Here is a 22,706-nt window from a genome sequence, read left to right on the forward strand (position 1 = left end):
TCTGTCTGCAGGCCACGCCCTCCTACCGCTCTCCCATTAGCCCGGCGCAGTCACCTGACAGACAGCAACCACCCTCCCTCCACCTTACAAGTGCGCGCATCTCTCTGAAAAAATAGTATATGAACGTATGAATGGCAATACAGTTGATTATAAGTTTATTTTGAAGCAGACTGTGTGTGATTTTCAAGGGAAATACCCACTGGCCATAAAGCTGTTGAAGTGACTAATTACTACACCAGTTTCTGAAGCAATTTGTGAAAGCTGGGGATCCATTATCACCAATGTTATGTCAAAAAGACCAGCTGCTAGTGACATGTCCTATGATGAGACTGGGACCACAGATATGTTAACCTTCATCCAGATTAATGGGCCTCCTGCTGGCTACCAAGGCAATAGGAAGTTTTTGAAACTTGCCTTGTGTAATAGATATGGCACAAGATACTATGAACATTTTAAGCCAGCTTCAAGAAGCAAACTTCTATCAAGATCAGTAAGCTCCAAGGTTGTTAAAAGAATACAAGAAGATATTGGAAAAGCACTGCCATGTTTCAAGAACTAACAAAACCAGACTATGTGCTATGTAATATAAATAATGTAAATATAGATTATTTCTGTTTGGTGTGTTTATATAAAGAAACTATAGTACATTTAAAGTTTTACTTCTGAAGACCTTGTTAACACTTGTTAAGGTATGTGTATATATATATGTATTTAAAAAAAAGTAAATTTAACCCTTTTACTGCCAACCGGTTTTTTATATGTTACTTGAAAAATGCCGGGTCTAAGGTAAGGCTAATATGCGAAGACTGCCAGGCCTGATTTGAGGAAAATTCAGTATTTCACAAAAACTTGTGTATTTTTTTTATTTTCCATCAGAATTTGATAAATAAGGCCTTGTTTTGTTTCTAATAAACAACCAGTCTTCATAAAAACATATAATGAATATTATAGGGAAAAAAATTTTTTTTGAACATAAATTTATATAGTCAAAATTTTTTTTATATTTTATTTTTTAGGTTTGGCGTATAAAAACTATACCTAAAACAAACACATGCATAAATGTAATTATTTTAGTTTGTAGAGCATGCATAGGTTATTACACAAACAAACTTTCATGCCCTTACCTTCATCACAACATTACTTTTATAGCACTAGTTCACTAGTAAACACAAACAATAACAAACACCTTTCCATTCGCAAAACTCAACTAAACAAACACAGATGACAAACGATCTAGACACAGTAGAGAAGTAATCAGCAACGCACAGACCAAGAGCAAACTCAAACTATGTAACTTCGTTGGTTATAGTCTCATACCGTATAAAATCGTCTGCAAACAGCTTCGTTATAGTCTGCAAATAATCCAAGTCGAATTTGGAGGGGTTTGGAAAGCATTAAGGCCAGTAAGTTAGAAAACATTGACGTGCTTTATAACGCACGTCGGCAATTTTCGCCCGATAGCCAACGAGCGTTATTGCGCACGTCGGCCATTTTAGCACAAACCCCGACGTGCGCATTTGCGCTCCTCGGCAGCAAAAGGGTTAAATAACCTGATTATGCCTACCCCTTAATAGTTTTTTAGTTTTTTGTTTTAAAAGTAGGCTATACAAGTTATTGAAATTTACTTATTTTATTTAACTATATTACTATCTGGAAACTCAAAGATTTTGTTACTTTTGATTATTTAAGAATGGCATACTTTGCTTTTTTCAGTCACATATTTCCTATGGACTAATGCTGTGGGGGCATTCGTCTTATTCAGATGAAATTCTTATTTTACAGAAAAAAGTCATTCGGACCATTTGTGGAGCGGGTCCTGTGGATCACTGCAGACCTCTTTTCATCAGGCTTAGAATTATGACAATAATTAATTTGTACATTCCGTTTATCAAATTATGCAGTACCGGTATACAAAGATTAACCTACATGAATTTAACATAAGACAAGATTTTCATTCTCATAATACAAGGAATAAACTACAGTTAGACATAACAGCTCATAGACTTAAAAAAAGTAGCAATAGTCATAGACTAAACTGCATTAATTTTTTTAATAAATTGCCTGATTCGGCCAGAACTGTATCCTTCAAGATATTCAAATCTAAATGTGAATGGTTGATAAGTAATCCTTTCTGTGGCATCCATGAATTTCTAAAAACAAAAGTTGATATTGAATTTTGATGTGTATCTACATGATCCATATTCTCTAGATATGTTGTATTTTAATTAACTAAGTATTTTGTAAAACTTTGTATTTTATTTGTTAATTTGGAATATTTTGTATGTGTTTTGACTATGTCTATTCCTTTGTACAAAGAAAGGTCAATGGCAATAAAACTCTTGATTCTTGATTGCATGAGCTGAGAGTAGAAACCGAGAAAGTGACAAGACGAGAAATCAAGGCAGCAATTAACGAAATGAAAAATCACAAGTCTGGAGGAATAGAAGAAATTCCGGCTGAATTGTTCAAGAACAGCTTACACATCTCCGAAGAAATAATGTACAAACTGCTAAGTAGAATCTGGGATGAGGAGAAGATACCCGAAGACTGGAAAACAGGACTACTAGTCAAATTGCCGAAGAAGGGTGACCTCACACAATGTGGCAATTGGCGAGGTATCACTCTCCTGAGCACAGCAAGCAAAATATTGACCAAGGTGTTGCAGAGAAGAATAAAGGATCCCATTGATAGGGTCCTCAGAAAAAATCAAGCTGGGTTCAGAGAGAGCAGAAGTTGCACAGACCACATAACAACGCTCAGGATAATTATTGAACAATCAATTGAATGGAGAAATAAGATTCACATGCTCTTCATCGATTTCGAGAAGGCATTCGACAGTGCAAATCGAGGAATGTTATGGCAACTGCTAAGAAAGTATGGGATTCCAGAGGAAACGGAGGCCCAACCTCCGTTTTCCCAGCACTGGATACCTGACGTGCCGGGGGTCACCCGTCACAATGTAGAGCCCGACCTCTACATCCATGCCGCACTCCCTGACCAAGGACCGAAGTGGCTGGCTTCTCACGACTCACTGAGAATACCCATCGGCAGTGCAGAGCACACATCAACCCCTGCAAACACAACAGGGGCACTCCCAAGGACTCCAAGTGAGAGCTTCGGTCACCCTTTTAGTCGCCTCTTACGACAAGCCCGGGAAGGCTGCGGTTCTATTCTAACCCCGAAACCGCAGGGGGAAGGTATTGGGGAATGGAATCTCAAAAGTAAACAGTGTTGCCAACATGCATTTTTGAAAGTTCCCGTGGGCCTGTCAAACCGGGGTTTCGGTATTCGTGTTAAATTAAATTGCAAAATATAATCTGTAGTTTTCTCCATTTTATAATTTTAACTAAACCTATAAAAAGCAGAATTATTATGAAAATCAGTACTCTGAATAGTATTCTCAATCATTAATGTTACCAAATTGTTGCAGGTGTAGTTGGAAGGAAGGACGACAACTTTCTTTCTGTGAACTTCATAACAAGGAGTGGTGCGAACTTAGTTTGGCCAACTAGACGTACAGACAACCGAACATAAAAACATCTTAATGAAAATTGAAAAACTTCCATTCCCAGTTTCGAGTCGGACTTTTGGGATGGACAAACAAACTGTCTGAAAAATTAAAGCCCTTTACGATAAGATTTTGAAGTAGTTTTATAAGTTAAAAAAGACCTACCTCATACACTTTTGTTAAGTCACCATTAAACAAGTTTATTCTGTAAAAAAACTTTTATTCGTGTGCTGCTGTATACTCAAAAAGGGTTTACTTATTAGGTTTATCTTTATCAATGCAGCAACAGCTAGATTGTTAGTTTTTGTCCTGCCCGTTGCATCCCGTCCATTGCACATAAAAATTAATTAATTATTCAATTTAATAATGGTTATAGTATAAATTAATATATTATAATAATATATGCAATCTCATAATCATTCAGACTATGTATTAATGATGACTTCTTTAATAGACAGCTCACACTATGTTCCTTTTTGTGTCCCGTCCATTACAAATGTTGTGATTCAAACTGCTTTAACCTAAGTAATGTTTTTTTATTGTTACCTGAATAATAAATGTAAATGACATTTACATGACATTTGACGAGTTTACACATTTTTGACGAGTTTTACACAACATTTTTGTATATATTTGAATTATGTTTTCCAAAGGGTATTTTTAATGTCAAGAACGATTCACAAGTTAAATGGATAACTCAAGAAGTTTTACAGTCACAAGATAACCTAACACAATTGTATTGGGAGACAAGAAATAACAATAGGCCTGGTAATAATTCAAAAACAGAATACTTGAATGCTAAAAATCAACATGCCAAACTTCTAAATAGTACCAAGAAACAGTTCTACAATTCTAAAATAGATAATGCTAAAAATGTTAGCAAGGAATCTTGGCAGATAGTAAGAAGTTTAACTTGTGATGATAATTTTGTAAATAATGTTAATTTAAGTTTGAAACTGAATGACGAGCACATAACTAATCCAGTTAATGTTGCAAATGTGTTTAATAATTACTTTGTAGAGGAGGTATTAAAACTGACTGGAACAAGCGAAGAGGAGCCTCTGATATCGGGTGTTGGTGATGGTGCGGGTGATTTCCGCTTATGGCCTACTACTGAAAGTGAGGTAAAGGAGGTTATAGATAAGGTTAGTCTTAAAAAAAGCTCTGGAGTAGATGATATCCCTTGCTATCTCCTAAAGTCATGCAAAGAATCAATAGCTAAACCACTTGCTAAAATTATAAATAAATCTTTTGAAAATGGAGTTTTTCCTAGTAAACTAAAGACATCCAAGGTAGTGCCTATCCACAAAAAGGATGAGAAAGATCAAGTAAAAAACTACAGGCCAGTGGCAGTCCAAAGTGCATTTTCTAAGATTTTTGAAATAATTTTCCTTAAAAGACTTAATCCTTTTTTATCACATAACAATCTTTTATCACCACAACAATATGGATTTAGAAAAAACAGTTCAACCACCGATGCAATTTTTGATTTATTAGTCTCAATACATGACAACCTGGATGTGTTGGAAGAATCCCTGTGCTTGTTTTATGACATGACAAAGGCCTTTGACCTTCTCTCCCATAGTAAACTTAAAATTAAACTGGCAAATATTGGAATTAAAGATAAGCCACTCCAATGGATTTCTACCTATCTACAGGACCGACACCAGATTGTATCAGTAAAACATTCAAGCTCTGAAGGACTAACAAGAAACTACCGTTCTACAATTTCCCCTGCCATAAACACCGGAGTGCCGCAAGGCTCCAACCTTGGACCAGTATTGTTTCTGATCTATGTCAACGATTTACCCGACTCTTTATCTGAAGGGAAAGTGTGGCTCTTTGCTGATGATGTGAGTCACTTAGTTCAGGACAGTGACCTGGGTAGGCTAAGAGACAAGGCACAAACTGGCCTAAATGAAATGAGCGGATGGTGTAAAGAAAACGATCTTATACTAAATAGGAGTAAAACTAAGGCTATACAATTCTACAACCGCAAGAAGCCTGGAAGCACACCACTACTTCGCCTTGAGGCAGCTAGTATCGTTGTAGATAACTCTATTAAGTATCTTGGTCTGACAATAACCAGTGACTTAAAATGGCAGAACCAAGTAAACGCCACAGCAGCAAGACTGAAAGCTGTGTGTCACTTGGTACGTAGGCTGCAATTGATAGTTGATCAAGCTGTACTGTTGAAAGTTTATTTTGGATGCTTCCATAGCATAATGAATTATGGTGTGATATTTTGGGGGAATAGTCCCTTGGCGGAGCGTATATTTTTGCTTCAAAAACGCATAGTAAGAACAATTGCGAGAGAACCCTACTTATCACATTGTAAACCAATCTTTATACAACTGAATATACTCACACTGCCTGCTCTGTTCATTCTTGAGTCTGCAGTGACAGTTAAAAGGAAGCCAGAACATTTTCAAAAAAATCAACAAATCCATAACTATTCAACGAGGCAGAAGGAAATGTTACATGTACCGTACCACAAGTTTCATCCAGTTTAGTGAGAGATGGACCAAGACCTACATGCATAAGAATTTACAATAAAATTCCAGCTGCCATAAGGGAAATTGAAGATGCGGAGAAGTTCAAATCCAAGTTTAAAGAATATTTAACGACTAGGCCTTACTACTCAGTAGAAGAGTTCTTAAATCAAGAATAGGCCAAAACTTTGACGACCATGGCACACCCGTGCTACTAATGGGATACCTACAAGTATCAAGTATCAAGTAAGTATCAAGTAAATAAACTACGTCATTTTTCAACCTGTAAATATGGTCAAAGTTAAATTAGAGGTTGACATTTTAGCATAATTTTAGTCTGGAAGTAAGAAAACATGGCAAGTATGTCCCGTCCGATACAAAAGAATGGCTGAACAGTACCGTAGGCCTAATTGAAAATTAAAACTTTTGGTTGAATATTAATATGTTTATTGATTAAATATTAATAAAAACACATAATGGCCCTAAGTTAAATCTATTCAATGTTTACATTGAAAAAGAAAACAATATTTTGTAATCGATAGATCAAATTGGGGGTAGACTTTCATAATACTCCAAATCAGTGTTGGGGAAGCTACTTTTAAAATGTAGCTAGCTACAACTACTGCTACATTTCCAAAAAAGTAACTTAGCTACAGTTCCGAGAAAGTAGCTAGCTACAACTACAGCTACAATGATATGTAGCTAAAGCTACAATTTTAGCTACTTTTCGAGAGACGTTACTTTTATTCCACACACATTAAGTAAATGTAAAATTAATTGCAACTATATAAACCTAGCATTACAACAACAGAACCAAAATAAGATATAGGTTGGCCAGTTAAAAAACGACCTGCGCGAAATTTTTAGCGCATGTAGGGGAGGTAACGGCGAGGGAAGGTATGTTCCCCCTCTCCGCCAATGGCCGTTTTCACACTGCACGACACGACACCGGCACGACACCGACTCGGCGCCACCCCGGTCTCATGAAAGTTGGAATCCTGTGTTACCAAATGGAACTGCTAACTAGTGATGTAAAATACTTGGGTATTTAAAACTCGGGTACCCGGGTAAATACCCATAATCCAGAAATACCCGGGTATTTTCCTAGGGTATTTATGAAATCGATTGAAATTAATTCATATTTACCCCTAAATATGTTATTGTTATCATTACATGATAAATTAGGATAGTCTATAACACCTTTTACAGTAACTTGAAGCTTTGCTAGTACCTTTTATTGAATGATTTAGCACTTTTTTGTCATGAAATCAAGACAACACCTCATCAGAGAAATAGTGAATCTAAACCTACTTCTACTGTTATTAAATTATGATAGTTAAAATTTGTATTGTGTAAATGGCTTGGAAGGCTAGACAGACCCAAAGCCTGATTGATATAGGCAGAATGGCAGAATACTGAAAGTACAGTAAACTCCCTCTCATCCGGACTCCTCGGGACCGATAACGGGTTTTCCGGTTAAACCGATGTTCCCAAAAATGTTTTGTATCACAAGTTTATGAAATTAGTTTTTTTTATACCATTGATACCAACAAAAGATCTAGAACAAAAATATTATTAAATCCTGCCATCCTACAGATTGAATTTTAATTATTTTCTTAAGTTGTTTACACATAGGCCACTACTAGGTTAAATTTTCCTGTTTTTCTAAATAATAACTATTACTTTACAAATTATTTTTCTTCACTTTCAATCAAATAAATTCATCTATCTATCATTTAAATAAAAAAAAAAAAAAAAAAAAATATAAGTAGTCAGGACCAGTGGAACCATGCGACCAGGGTATTTATGCTTTATGCTCAGACATGGGTAGGCTATTTATGGCGATTATACCGAGAAGTAAAATGCTAGTAGTGTCCATATGAAATTTTGTTTAACACATTTTATTATCATTTTACTATCCTTACAGGGTAATGATTGTAAAAAAACATCTCAATCTTCTCTAACTTTAATACAAATTATAAATACCCAGTTTTTGGGTATTTACCCGGGCCTGGGGTAAATACCCAATTTATATTTACCTACCCACTGGGTATTTACCCGGCCCACATCACTACTGCTAACACAATGATATATAGGCCTAATAACATTCCATGATGCTCAAATATTTATAGGATTTAGGCTATACGATATTTTTTAAGTTATGAAGAACTTAATTATTTACATTTTTATCAGCTGTAGCCTATAATTTAATTGCTGTTAATATTTATAAAAGCTTGGGGTGGGGCGGCAGCAGAGTGGGGGAAGAGCCATAATCTGTCTCACTCCCACAGCTCGGTATCTCTCTCTCGTACCAATGCTGCGAGGAGGACGCTTTCAAACCGGCCGACCTATATAGTTGGGTGTTCCATCATATTTAGTACTTATTTTTAAAAATTGCATTATTTTAAAGTTCCTTAGGCCTAGGCTATATGTAAATTTCATTAAGTTTAAAGGACATACAACCAAACTAAATTTTAAAAGCCCATTTTATTTCTTTAATATACATTCATTTATAGATGTCTTTTATCAACTATTAAAAACAATAAAACTGTAAAACGATTATTTAAAAATACTTTTTTGTGTTAAAGAGCCTAGCCTACTGAAATTGGAGTTTACTGCCTTTTTTATTTTTAACACGTTCGCTGCTGACCGCTAGATGCCGGGATGGCGCCAGGAGCTGAAGTAAACGCTCGCCGCTGCGTGACATTGTTGCCAATACACTGAATTACAGTAAAAACAACAGTAGTTACACTGGAAGGCAATGTTCAGCAATAAAACTGGCTTTGGACGTAGTAGGCCTACTAAGTGATTCTGATAGATAGCAGCACTACCCAGGTTACAGTCGATAAAGTAGTGTCGCTATCTAGCAGGAAAGAGATTGGACAAAGCCCTGTTCCAAACGACCCTGGTGGTGATTTTGGGAAACTATATTTTTTATTGGCAGAAAATTGGCACGAGCTGCAAAGAAATATAGGACGCTTGCGACAAGTTGGCTTATCCATGGCAACGTTAAACAACAATGGACGGTGACGTTCCGGAACATTCCTAGCTCCTGGCGCCGTGGGCCGGCTGGCGTTCCTAATAATCTAACCTAACCTAAACAAATTAAACTACCTACTGGTAACCTAACATGTTGTGGTTATGTTAGGTTTGGGTAGTTAAGGTTGGGTTAGGATAGGTTAGTTTAGGTTATTAGTTTAAAAAACCTAGCCTAACCAAACCTAAACTAATTATCCTAATCTAACAAAACGTTGGGCTAGGCTAGGTTAGGTTTTAACTAACCTAACATTTTGTGGTTAGGTTATTAGATAATCCAAAACCTAACCTGAACTGAACCAAACTAAACTAAGCTAACCAAACCTAACCTCACATTTTACACACTTTTTCGAGGTTAGCCTATTAAGGTACCGTGGTTGTTGGATTGTAATGGAAAATACACTGTTGAAAACTTATCATAATTTCCACACAGTGTAGGCCTTAACTTACTCACAACATGACATTTGGGCAAAAAAAGTGTTTTCCCGTGTTAGAAAACAGTTGCCAGGATGGGTAAGTTAGACTTTCATAAACTTAAGTAAAACTCAATAAATTATGTTGACCTCCAATCAACACTCAAAAATTTTTTTTTACCGTTCATTTTTTAGCACCAATTCCAAAAAAGATAGTAATTTTTTTAGGAAAAGCACCGTCTTTGCGGTAAAGCCCTTTTTTGCCTAAAATCCATGTTGTCGGATCCGGGAGCTACTTAAATTGTGCTGAATTGCACAACAAATTCAACGGTTATATTTCTCATATGATCCAACAACCAGGCTAATAACCTAGCAAAAGCCCGCGGGTAGACTTTCATAAGCAAGACTCCAAAATACCGAACGAAAATATTTAATTTTTGATACGGTACCTCGTTAATTGATTCTTTGGGTAGACATCCGTATCTGTTGGCACAAACAACCGAATGGATATATCGATTGTTTCATTCAATAGCCTATATCGTTTGGTTAGTAAGGATAGGTTAACCTTACCTAACTAACCACATAGTAAACCAAATAGTCGATATATTGATCGATATTTTCATTCAGTTGTTTGTGCCAACAGATACGGAAGTCTTCCCGGTTCTTTTATTAATAAGTTGTAGGCCTAACTTAAACCATGATTTATTGATTTATTCCAACAGGAAAACTTTTACAATACAAACAAAATCCATTATAGGCCTAATTGGCCTAATAAGTTACCCTATATCAACTAGGGCCTAGGCTATTGATGTTCAAAGGTTTATTGCGGACATTTTCCATCACAAACAATTAACTTCAAACAAAGAATAGGCTAGGCCTATTGACTTATTATTAGGCCTATTAAGTTATTATTTACATGTTGCTTGTAAGGGGTACACTTCCATATCTGGCACAAACAACCAAACGAGTAATAGGCCTAAGTTATTGATTGATATATCAATTAACTTACTCAATTGAATAGTAATCGAATAAGTTAATCAATATTACTCATTCGGTTGTTTGTGCCAACAGATATGGAAGTGTACCCATTTTAAGATAAACTTAAGTATGAATGAAATTAAAGTTCACTCCCCAGAGCCATACACCTACTTACCCTTAAGATTTCATAGAAAATCCATAGCCTACCTTTGATTCACAATGTTACTATTAGGTAGCCCTAACTTATACTTACATTAATATAACTTAGTTGATTAGCCACAATATACAAAGATATTGTTAGCTTCAATAGCTTCACATATGGAAACGCACAACTAAAACGGGGAAAGCATAAAGAGTAAAGTTATATCGATTGTATTGTATAAAATTTTGTAAGTTAGGCCTATTCTAATTTCAATCTTATCATCTAAACGTTTTGTGTCAACTAAACAAATGAGGAGGAGTGAAGCTTTGTTAATTTAGTTCAGTTACTAAAATTAATATAGAACTAGAACATAACCACAGACAATGGAATCATAACATCAACATCATCATTCATAACATAACATAACCATAACCCCTTATTTTATTCTATATTCTATCCGCCCGGCCGCACGCCCAGGATCTTCCTTCCATCTTTGGCTTGGCATCTTTGACCAGGCTGAAGATAGCTGACGTTCCATCTGACGGCCTGTTTTTTTGCCCATTTGATTTATGACAGGCCGAGTGGTAACTGGATGGAATTCAAAATATAGTAGACCTCCATGTGGATACCTTTGGAAATGTAGTTTGCTATTTTATATTTTGATTAAAATAAACATTATTAATTTCATCGGTTAGACCACGTTGTATGTATGTATCTGTAAAACTGATGTACGTTTTCGTGTTAAATATGTACCGGTAAATTGTTTAGGACTACTTCACTTCTACATAATAATTCAGATATTATTATTTATATTAGAAACTTATGGGAGAAAGTATGTGTCACAATGCTGATACCGTTTATTATTTATATTAGAAATGATGAAATACATTTGGTATTCAAAAGAATCCAGGTCGTAGAGTAGGGAGTAGAAATTGCAATGCGCCCTAAGCCTAAGTGGAATGTAAAGATTCAAAACATCCAACTCGAGATGCATACCACTTAGGTGAACGCTGAACTCCCAAAACATATGAGTAAGAATTTACATGGAAAGGTGGATGGCTTTATTGAAATTCACCCAGAACTGAAAATTAGCTTGAACATAAATTATAAACGTACACCTCCCAACTAACTAAAATATTATTTAGCATTCTTAATTTTGGTATTTTAAGTCGATACGGGTATTGTTTTTGGCTACCAGTAAATAAGTAAAAAAAAATGTATTACAATTATTATTGTATGTAAATTACATTATGATTATTATTACATTATGTGTGACATTATTATTATATGTAAAAGAATTTATGTATTAAATAACAAACAATGGTACCAATATGTGACTATCACAATATTATAGATATCAGTGTTTACTACTGATATATATTATCAAAACCCTTGACACTTTCCAGAAAGTTGATTTATCAAGCGTTGAAAATTAGGTTTTGACTCGTGATCCGACATGTGCGGGTCTCGGGATCTGCGAGTTAAAAAGTTGTCATTTTCGATTAGTTATTACGCAAGAACAAACAATGGTACCAATATGTGACTATCACACAATTATAGATATCAGTGTTTACTACTGATATATATTATCAAAACTCTTGACACTTTCCAGAAAGTTGATTTATGAAGCGATGAAAATTAGGTTTTGGCTCGTGATCCGACATGTGCGGGTCTCGGGATCTGCGAGTTAAAGTTGTCATTTTCGATTTGTTATTACGTAAGAACAAACAATGGTACCAATATGTGACTATCACACAATTATAGATATCAGTGTTTAATACTGTTATATATAATCAAAACTCTTGACACTTTCCAGGAAGTTGATTTATCAAGCGTTGAAAATAGGTTTTAGCCGGCGATACGGCATGTGCGGGTTTTGGGATCTGCGAGTTAAAAAGTTGTCATTTTCGATTTGTTATTACGTAAGAACAAACAATGGTACCAATATGTGACTATCACACAATTGTAGATATCAGTGTTTACTACGGATATATATTATCAAAACTCTTGACACTTTCCAGAAAGTTGATTTATCAAGCGTTGAAAATTAGGATTTGGCTCGTGATCCGACATGTGCGGGTCTCAGGATCTGCGAGTTAAAAAGTTGTCATTTTCGATTTGTTGTTACGTAAGAACAAACAATGGTACCAATATGTGACTATCACACAATTGTAGATATCAGTGTTTACTACTGATATATATAATCAAAACTCTTGACACTTTCCAGGAAGTTGATTTATCAATCGTTGAAAATAGGTTTTAGCCGGCGATACGGCATTTGCGGGTCTCGGGATCTGCGAGTTAAAAAGTTGTCATTTTCGATTAGATATTGCGCAAGAACAAACAATGGTACCAATATGTGACTATCACACAATTATAGATATCAGTGTTTAATACTGTTATATATAATAAAAACTCTTGACACTTTCCAGAAAGTTGATTTATCAAGCGTTGAAAATTAGGATTTGGCTCGTGATCCGACATGTGCGGGTCTCAGGATCTGCGAGTTAAAAAGTTGTCATTTTCGATTTGTTGTTACGTAAGAACAAACAATGGTACCAATATGTGACTATCACACAATTGTAGATATTGTAGATATCAGTGTTTACTACTGATATATATAATCAAAACTCTTGACACTTTCCAGGAAGTTGATTTATCAATCGTTGAAAATGGGTTTTAGCCGGCGATACGGCATGTGCGGGTCTCGGGATCTGCGAGTTAAAAAGTTGTCATTTTCGATTAGATATTGCGCAAGAACAAACAATGGTACCAATATGTGACTATCACACAATTATAGATATCAGTGTTTAATACTGTTATATATAATAAAAACTCTTGACACTTTCCAGAAAGTTGATTTATCAAGCGTTGAAAATTAGGTTTTGACTCGTGATCCGACATGTGCGGGTCCCGGGATCTGCGAGTTAAAAAGTTGTCATTTTCGATTAGTTATTACGTAAGAACAAACAATGGTACCAATATGTGACTATCACACAATTGTAGATATCAGTGTTTAATACTGTTATATATAATCAAAACTCTTGACACTTTCCAGAAAGTTGATTTATCAAGCGTTGAAAATAGGTTTTAGCTGGGTATAGGGCATGTGCGGGTCTCGGGATCTGCGAGTTAAAAAGTTGTCATTTTCGATTAGTTATTACGCAAGAACAAACAATGGTACCAATATGTGACTATTTCACAATTATAGATATCAGTGTTAACTACTGATATATATAATCAAAACTCTTGACACTTTCCAGGAAGTTAATTTATCAAGCGTTGAAAATAGGTTTTAGCCGGCGATAGGGCATGTGCGGGTCCCGGGATCTGCGAGTTAAAAAGTTGTCATTTTCGATTAGTTATTACGTAAGAACAAACAATGGTACCAATATGTGACTATCACACAATTGTAGATATCAGTGTTTAATACTGTTATATATAATCAAAACTCTTGACACTTTCCAGAAAGCTGATTTATGAAGCGATGAAAATTAGGTTTTGGCTCGTGATCCGGCATGTGCGGGTTTTGGGATCTGCGAGTTAAAAAGTTGTCATTTTCGATTAGTTATTACGCAAGAACAAACAATGGTACCAATATGTGACTATCACAAAATTGTAGATATCAGTGTTTGCTACGGATATATATTATCAAAACTCTTGACACTTTCCAGAACATGTGTATATCACACAATTTTAGATATTAGTGATTATTATTATATTTAAACATAACTCTTGACACTTTTCAGAAGTAAGTAAAATAGGGCAAAATGTGGAAGAACAAAATATCATTAACAGGACATTAAAAATTGTGTTAGATTACAGAATCCATTTAAGTAACTATACACGTAAAGTGGGACAACACAATAAATCATATTTCATACAGACAATGAGACAAATTGGGACAAGTTGGATTAAAACCGTTTTTCCTTACATAACCGATATAATTAATAGCAAACTCAATAATTTGTAGGGTAACCGTAAATGAAAATAGAGATTCTTTGTGTATACAAGTTTTCTTGAGTTTTGATAACCGGGAAAAAGACCTTAAATCAGTGTTTTATATTGCTGGGAAACTTACATTTTTACATAAGCGTTACCAATAGCTTACATAAAAGGCTTGATCTCATTGACGGCACTTCAATGGTGGTTGTGTAAAGTGACAACATCGAAGTATTGACAACTGCAGTGGGTGATTGTATTGTGTATTGTGGGTGATTGATTTTCCAATGTAAAAACTTAATAATAATTGAACATAAATATCCCTACTAACTTTGATTATTACAGTACTACCTCTTGTACTCCATTTTGTTTACTTCTCTCATAGATGTTTAAAGGTATATTTATCGACTTCCCCTTATGGTAGGTGAGTGCTTCAAACCCTCAAATTCGCAACATTCTTTAATGCCAAGAGCGCTGCAAGTATTTGCTGTTGTTGACGTGTAGAGCGAAGTTATGCATTGCACGCGATGGGATTATGACGAGGGAATTCCAAAATTCGCACCATTCATTGCCGAGGACAGGACTGCAAGTATTTATTGTTTGTTTACATCACGCTTCATGCCTCATTGCCCCGCTGGATTAGTTGCTTCAAAACTACCTGGATCCCTCGGGACCAGTGGAGTCGTTTTAATCCCTGACCTTTTTCGACCCTCGAATTACGGGGCCAGCTAACCATTACCCATTTTTTGTTACCATCACGCTTCATGCCTCGTTGCTCCGCTGGATTAGCCTCCCCAAAACTACCTGGATCCTCGGTATATTGATGCATCCTTCTGACAGCTTATTACGGGAACAGATAACAAATGTGATATTATTAAGGAGACATTTTAGTATAGATTCAATCAGGCAAATGGAAATTCGCTAAGTCTGCAGGTTTGCCGCGGCGGAGGTATTTTAATCTTTGACCTTCTTAAAAAAAAATTCTACAATGTTTCATATTATATCTCAGGAGGAACTTCGACCTACCTATTCCACTATCTCGTACAACTTTCCATATAAACCAATCATTCTCAATGCGTATCCGTCTTTTTAATTCTCTTCCTAATAAAATCATGATTAAAAAAAAATTAAGCATGGTCTGCGGGAATTTGACAGGGTTTCTTCGTTTTTAAATTGTAAAAATCTATGGAGTCGTACTGCTGACTTTGTTGGTGATTGGAGGAGTGGAAAGAAACCCTGGACCAGTCGAGGTAAGTGCCTTTGATTTAGCTACATATTTGGCAGACAGATTTTCAAGTGCTAAACTTGTATCAAATGCAGGAGTAGGGAACAAATCAGTGTTTGCTGAGGCTGCAGCACATTTTTTTGGACGGACTGACCGAAACCTGACACGCACGTTGTTTTTACGTTGGAAGAAAAACCATTGTGGGGTACATGAAATCTTTTCAACACTTGTTTGTTCAAAAAAGGTATCTGTCTCTGAGGGTCAGTTACCTTCAACTCAAAATCTCAACTCTTCACAGAGGGTTTCAGAAGAATTGTTGTTGGGGGCTTTAAAGACGTTAGAAATCAGCATTGAATCACAAAATCTTGAAAGTGTTTGCAGAAGACCCCTATGGACTAGAATGAGTGCAGTTCTTGGTTGTTCTGACACGAACCGGAATCGACTCCATGTTCGTCGTCTTCTGCACAGAATAGTTCAACGGAATACGGTCGTCACGACTCATTCTTGTCCTTCTGAAACTGATGAATCGTTTTTGCGAAACTGTCCAAATTTAATGGGTGTTGATCAAGTTGAAGATGAACCGGTTGGTTTTGATGAAAGTTTTGAAAATGTCAATACCGGAGCCGACGAGGTTCCTTTGTTAGCTCGGGCTGTACCATCTGATGTCAACAAAGGGGTAGAGGAAACAAAGAGGTCAGTCCGGATCATTGATAGGGAAGGGAACGTCTCAGAGCAATGTAAAGGTTAAATCAACTCAGTTACAGAACCTTGTTTGGAAGTGAAAGATTAAATGAAACAGTTGTTGATTTTTGTAACGCAACATTTGTTAAAGATGATCAATTTTGTTTTTCTATTGGTGAGACACGGTTTGCCCTAAAAGAAAAGTTTTCAGTCACCTTGAAACCAGTTGCAATGTCACTCAGTCAAATGTCAGTCATTTTTATGCCTTGATCATTCAACTTTCAGAAAAGTGTCAAGAGTTTTGATTATATATAACAGTTATAAACGCTGATATCTCAAATTGTGTGATAGTCACATATTGGTACCATTGTTTTTTCTTACGTAATAACAAATCGGAAATGACAACTTTTTAACTCGCAGCTCCCGAGACCCGCACATGTCGGATCACGAGCCAAAACCTAATTTTCAACGCTTGACAAATCAATTTTCTGGAAAGTGTCAAGAGTTTTGATAATATATATCAGTAGTAAATACTGATATCTCCAATTGTGTGATAGTCACATATTGGTACCATTGTTTTTTCTTACGTAATAACAAATCGAAAATGACAACTTTTTAACTCGCAGATCCCGAGACCCGCACATGCCGTATCGCCGGCTAAAACCTATTTTCAACGCTTGATAAATCAACTTCCTGGAAAGTGTCAAGAGTTTTGATAATATATATCAGTAGTAAACACTGATATCTCCAATTGTGTGATAGTCACATATTGGTACCATTGTTTGTTCTTACGTAATAACAAATCGAAAATGGCAACTTTTTAACTCGCAGATCCCGAGACCCGCACATGCCGTATCGCTGGCTAAAACCTATTTTCAACGCTTGATAAATCAACTTCCTGGAAAGTGTCAAGAGTTTTGATAATATATATCAGTAGTAAACACTGATATATCTAATTGTGTGATAGTCACATATCAACAAATCGAAACTGATAGATTTAAAAGTGTAAAATGGTAAAGTGAAAGCAGCTAGTCCAGTTGATCTGGCATTAGAATTTTTCACGAAACTCCGAAGTCTTGTACATTAAAATTAAGTGTTTGTCTATGACTTTTGTACTGAATAGGCTAGTTATTAATAACTTTTCCAATAAGTCTGTTTAAGTTATTGTAAGACAAACATTTTTCGGGTCAATATTATCACCAGTCTACTCACACTAAGACTGAACCATGGACAGAACCAGGACCAAGCACTGGTCTGTTGTAAGTTGAAGCGAGTGTTCCTATTGTTCCCTCCTGACAGTTTTATGACCTAGCATTCGTCAGATGCTCGACAGCTAACTTCAGCCTGGTGCATCATTGTTATTTGTTTCGTTTTCGTTCCTCAGTGACCTCAGTGTTGCCAGTTGCCAAGTCGTTATTGGAATTTTACCCTAAAGGCGGGCAAAATTACCCTAAATCTACTTTGAGTTACCCTAAATGTTAATATTTGTGTAAGTTTCAATATCAATCAATATACGTAAATTTATAATCAATTCTCGAAAACAACCCGAAAAAATACAAAAATGTCTATTGTATATACAAAAAATATCGAACCAAGAATTTTTGTATTTTTAGCGAATTTCCCATATCGATGGCTTCATTCTAATACCACGTATCTCCAAATTTGGCCATTTTTAGTTATTCACATAATTTTTTCCCTGAAGTTTCCCTGCATCGAATGTTGCGGATGAGAAAAAACATATAGGAGGGGAAACTCATTAAAAACTGGTAAATATTGTACCACGTATCTCGCATGTGGCAAAACTGACTTCTAATAACACGTAACTCAAAATGTTACATAATAAAGTAATGGGATAATCAGCTGGGTTGGTAAACAGATGTAAAATGCGTGTGTTTACAACCGTTACTAAACAAATACACTTTAATTTTAGGTTAGTTAGTTCCATTAATATGTCTTAAAACTAATTATTACTTTCAATTGTGTCTTCAAACTTATAAAGAATATTATATTTCACATAAAAAGTGAGGTAGGAGATACCTGTTATTAGAATAGTGCAGTTATTTGAGATACGTGGTATTACTCCAGATCCAGATCTAATTTTGTGACACTAGGTGGATGATTTTTATCAATTCATATTGTAAGAATTAATTATAGCCTACCTACAGTAAATGAATAGGTTTAGAAGATGGCATCAGACAGTGATGATGAATTTGTAGATTCAGTGTTAAATGTTTTGAAGAAGGAATCTTCATCTACACTCATAAGTAAGTAGCTATTAATTACTGTTTGATTTGTTGGTTAACTTATTCGTTTTATTCTGTATCACATAATTGATTGTTTTATAGCCTATTTGATGTAACCCTATAACTTAATGGAGTTTTATAGGTGGCATATCAGCATATAAACCAGTAAACTTATGATACACCTTTAGGCTTACTGAGTACTTGGTGACCGAACAAAATATTAGAGCGTAGGCCTAGTTGAGATGACAAACATGTACAAGGCTGCTTGGTGTTTTATTGTTCTTTTCCAGGAGTTCTTCATGTCAGTAAAATGCCATTTAAATCTCTATAACTGGTAAGCTTAGCCATAGATACGACGGGTACAAATTCTCTAATAAATACAGGCCTATTATCATGCTAAAACCCAGTCTGTTTCTACATCTATCTGCTTCAAACAATAATGTTTTTTATTGAAGTGCAGCCTAGGGCTTCCCTTTCACAATCAGCCTTATCTAGAAAATGATAGCTAATTTAATGTCAGTATGGTACATGACCTGATTGTGTAGTTGAAACACTTAAACTAACTTGTACCTGATTCATAAATATATTTTTCTAAGCGGTTGTTTGTTTACAGGAGTAGAGCCAACCAGGGCAGCTAGGCCTAGTATTTATATTGACAAGGAAGAAAATGAAGCTCAAATTGAAAATGATAAAACAGGATCAAAACCTACTAGAGAACTAAATCAAGCAGTAATGTTGGTGGAGTGTTCAGCTGAGGTAACATTGACGGAAGGGTTGACATTAAGTGATATTGTTAATAACAGTTTAGAAGTCATCGATGAGACTATCAATGAAGCTGATGAGATAGGCCTAAGTGACATTTCTTTACCTTTAGAGTCAAGTGTTTCGAATGTTACTGGTACATGCGATGATTTACTTAAGGATCCAGATTTTTTTCCTGATTTGTCTAATTTGGATTCAGACTCAGAAGATGTTGATGACCCAGGAATCCCTGCTGACGTAGGCCTATTAAGTAGTTCGGACTTGGACAACAACATCATTGAATCCCCGGAAACTCCACCTGATATTTTGAATGTCGTGTCTAATAGACAAAATGAAAACAACGTAAGTGATAATGATAACTGTAAAAGGCGCAAAAAGGCTGAACCCGATAAATGGGAAGTAAATGTTACAAAAAGGAAACGTATGTTTGGACAACAATATAACGGGTTCAAAAGAACTAAGACTGACAATGGAAAAATGATAGTTACCAGGGGTCCCGAAAAAGAAAATAGAAAGGTAGGCCCACCATGCACCTCAGATATTTGTAAAAAAAGCAAAAAAAGACATTGTGAAAATTTTTCTGATGAGGACAGAAATATTATTTTTAAAGAATTTTGGAACATGACATGGAAAGAGAAACAAGTCTATGTTAAGACACTTGTATCTATAACTACGCCTAAAACAAGAAAAGGGAAAGACCCAACAAGGCGATCAGGAACTTTTTTTTATCATTTGAAACACAAAGGAATTACTAGACCAGTGTGTAAAAAGTTTTTTTTAAACACTTTGGGAATCAAAGAGTGGATGGCTCATAACTGGGTTGGTCTTAAGAAAAACAGAGAAGACCTTACAGCAGTCACCGATACTCAAGATGACATTGAAAATTCAAGCACTCGATGTAATACGGAAGAAACCCCTGTAAAAAAAGGGAGACTTTCTGAAAAAAAACTAGTGATCGAAGAATGGTTGAATGAACTTCCGAAACTTCCAGCTCATTATTGCCGTAAGGATTCCAAGAAACTGTATTTAGAACCAATATGGGACACAAAAGTTGCCGTTTATAATAAATACAAGAACGATTGTATTTCACAAAACAAACAGTGGTCAAGTAAAGCTATGTTTTTTGAGATATTTGACTCCAAGAATATTGCTATCTACACCCCTCGCAAAGATCAGTGTGATTTGTGTTGTGGCTACAAGTCAGGGAATGTTCCCGCAGAAATTTGGCAGGCCCACATAACTGAAAAAGATTTGGCAAGAAAAGAAAAAGAAATAGATAAACAATTAGCTTTAGATGGAAAATCCACTGTCTTACAGCAGATGTACAAGCTGTAAAAGTGACGCCATATTCGTTAGCAAGCGCAATGTATTATAAGACCAAACTCTGCAACCACAATTACACTGTGTATAATCTATCCACTCACCACTGTACTTGCTACTGGTTTAGCGAGGTTGAAGGAGACTTATCCGCAAACTCGTTTGCTACTTGTCTTATTAATTATTTAGAAGAGCAATGTATGGATCCCCCTTTGCCGATTGTTTTGTATACACTGATGGCTGTAGTAATCAAAACAGAAACCAGTTCTTGGCTAATGCCCTACTTCATTTTTCGAAGCAGAATAACGTTGAAGTTACTCAAAAATTTTTAATAAAGGGCCATACACAAATGGAGGGGGACTCTGTCCATGCTTTGATAGAACGAAAATTAAAAAACAAGGAAGTCTACTCGCCTTACGAGTTGGTGAAGTACACAAAAGAAGCACGCGAAAAGCCTTTTCCATATGAAGCAAAATATTTGTATAACGATTTTTTCAAAGACTTTTCAAAAATCAGCTACTACGACTCTATACGCCCTGGAAGAAAAACAGGTAAGCCTAAAATGTATCAAATTTAAATTCCAACTAAAGGTATGATTTAAATTTTTTTGTCAGTACATGCAGCGCAATAATCTTGGACCCATGCATTGCCTAAAAATAGGTGTGCAATGTAGTAAGTGTATAAAGCCAGCCAATCGCTATTCAGCTCTTCAATACCAATAGGATAGTTAGTTGTAATAGTAGGGCTACCCATTACATTTGAGACATTTAAAACTTTAAATTCTTCAAAGTTTTTAAAAGCGATTGACTTGTAGTGTTTTTACAGTGTAAGAACAATTAACCAGTGAGTGTTTTGAGATTATACATCAGCTTGTCAGTGAGATAAAAAAATGAATGTGGATGTGTTAATAACCGTATTATAATACACTGCCTAGCAAAAGCCTAAGCAACCTAAAATGTTATTGATTTTTGTAGGTGATCCAGTTGTCACTGACATACATGTACTTAAGTACAAACCTGAGGGGAAAATCATGTACAAAATGAATTATGATGATGCCTATAAAGATTTGCCGAGACGACCCCAGAACGTGGACCCTAGCTCTAAACCAGGAGCCCTGTACAAAGGCAGACTTTCCATAACAGAAAAAAAGTACAAGCATCTGCAAGAATTAAAGGCTGTCATCCCCAGAGAATATCATAGTTTTTATGAGAATTTACCCTACAAATAGAAACTCTCTCTCAAACAGAAAAGTTAATAAGAGATCAAAGACGTTTTAGTGCTGTTAGCTATTTAAACCTATTTTACAAACTTTGTTGTGTGTAGTGAACTTGATTTTATGCCATAAGAGGTTTCGTACAAAATATTAAACACATTCATTAACGTATGGTAGTAATTTATTTCCCAACAATAAGCCTACTTCTTAAAAATTGTCTTAAAAAGATAACTTCTAATAACAGGTATCTCTGTTCCTTGAGGCTTTTGATGCTAGAAACAAGTTGTTATTTTGAGACATACCTGTTTTCAACATTAGCAAGCCAGTTTTAATACCACGTATGTCCTAAAACTAACTTCTAATAACACGCATCTCAATCAAAGCTAAATAAAATCTATATGGTATTTATTTTTGCTGCGTTCTGTTTAGAATCAATTAATAATAAGTTTTTTGAGTGTTATAACGTAACTTGTTATTTTATTTTTTGTGGAAAATACAATATGAGACAGTTTTTTTTGTTTCCTAAAAAGTAGCTCATTTTGAGTTACGTGGTATTAGAATGAAGCCATCGATATAGGGAATAAGCTATTACCGTAGTACTCATGGTAAGACCAGGAGGCCCTGTTTCATAAAAATACTAGTCTAGTATCCCACACACATCATTTAAAAAAATGAATTATTTAATTCTTTTTTCAAGTGCGTATTGTCTCAAGTTTGCAATTTAAGATAAACATAGATCTGTGAGTGCTAAAAT

General features: G+C 35.5%; 1 protein-coding gene across 2 annotated transcripts; it reads left to right on the top strand.

The window, feature by feature from the left end:
• Positions 1-18,416: 18,416 nt before the first annotated feature.
• On the top strand, positions 18,417-22,078 carry LOC128987423 (uncharacterized). Of its 2 annotated transcripts, XM_054408260.1 has the most exons (3): positions 18,417-18,681; positions 19,274-19,416; positions 21,714-22,078. In XM_054408260.1, the coding sequence occupies exons 1-3, from the start codon at positions 18,603-18,605 to the stop codon at positions 21,780-21,782; spliced, it is 291 nt and encodes a 96-aa protein (XP_054264235.1). In that variant the 5' UTR covers positions 18,417-18,602; the 3' UTR covers positions 21,783-22,078. The 2 variants fall into 2 exon arrangements, with proteins under 2 accessions (XP_054264235.1, XP_054264234.1); XM_054408259.1 differs by lacking the exons at positions 18,417-18,681; positions 19,274-19,416 and adding an exon at positions 20,294-21,290.
• Positions 22,079-22,706: the final 628 nt, after the last annotated feature.

The sequence above is a fragment of the Macrosteles quadrilineatus genome, unplaced genomic scaffold (genome assembly GCF_028750875.1).
Source record: "Macrosteles quadrilineatus isolate MER2022 unplaced genomic scaffold, UCM_ALF_1.0 Scaffold_2__2_contigs__length_208266976, whole genome shotgun sequence".
NCBI lineage: Eukaryota > Metazoa > Arthropoda > Insecta > Hemiptera > Cicadellidae > Macrosteles > Macrosteles quadrilineatus.

Coding starts and splice junctions, on each gene's coding strand:
- LOC128987423 (XM_054408259.1), top strand. CDS start 20,936: ATGTATGGATCCCCCTTTGCCGATTGTTTTGTATACACTGATGGCTGT. Junction 21,291..21,713: donor ACGCCCTGGAAGAAAAACAG/GTAAGCCTAAAA, acceptor TGATTTTTGTAG/GTGATCCAGTTGTCACTGAC.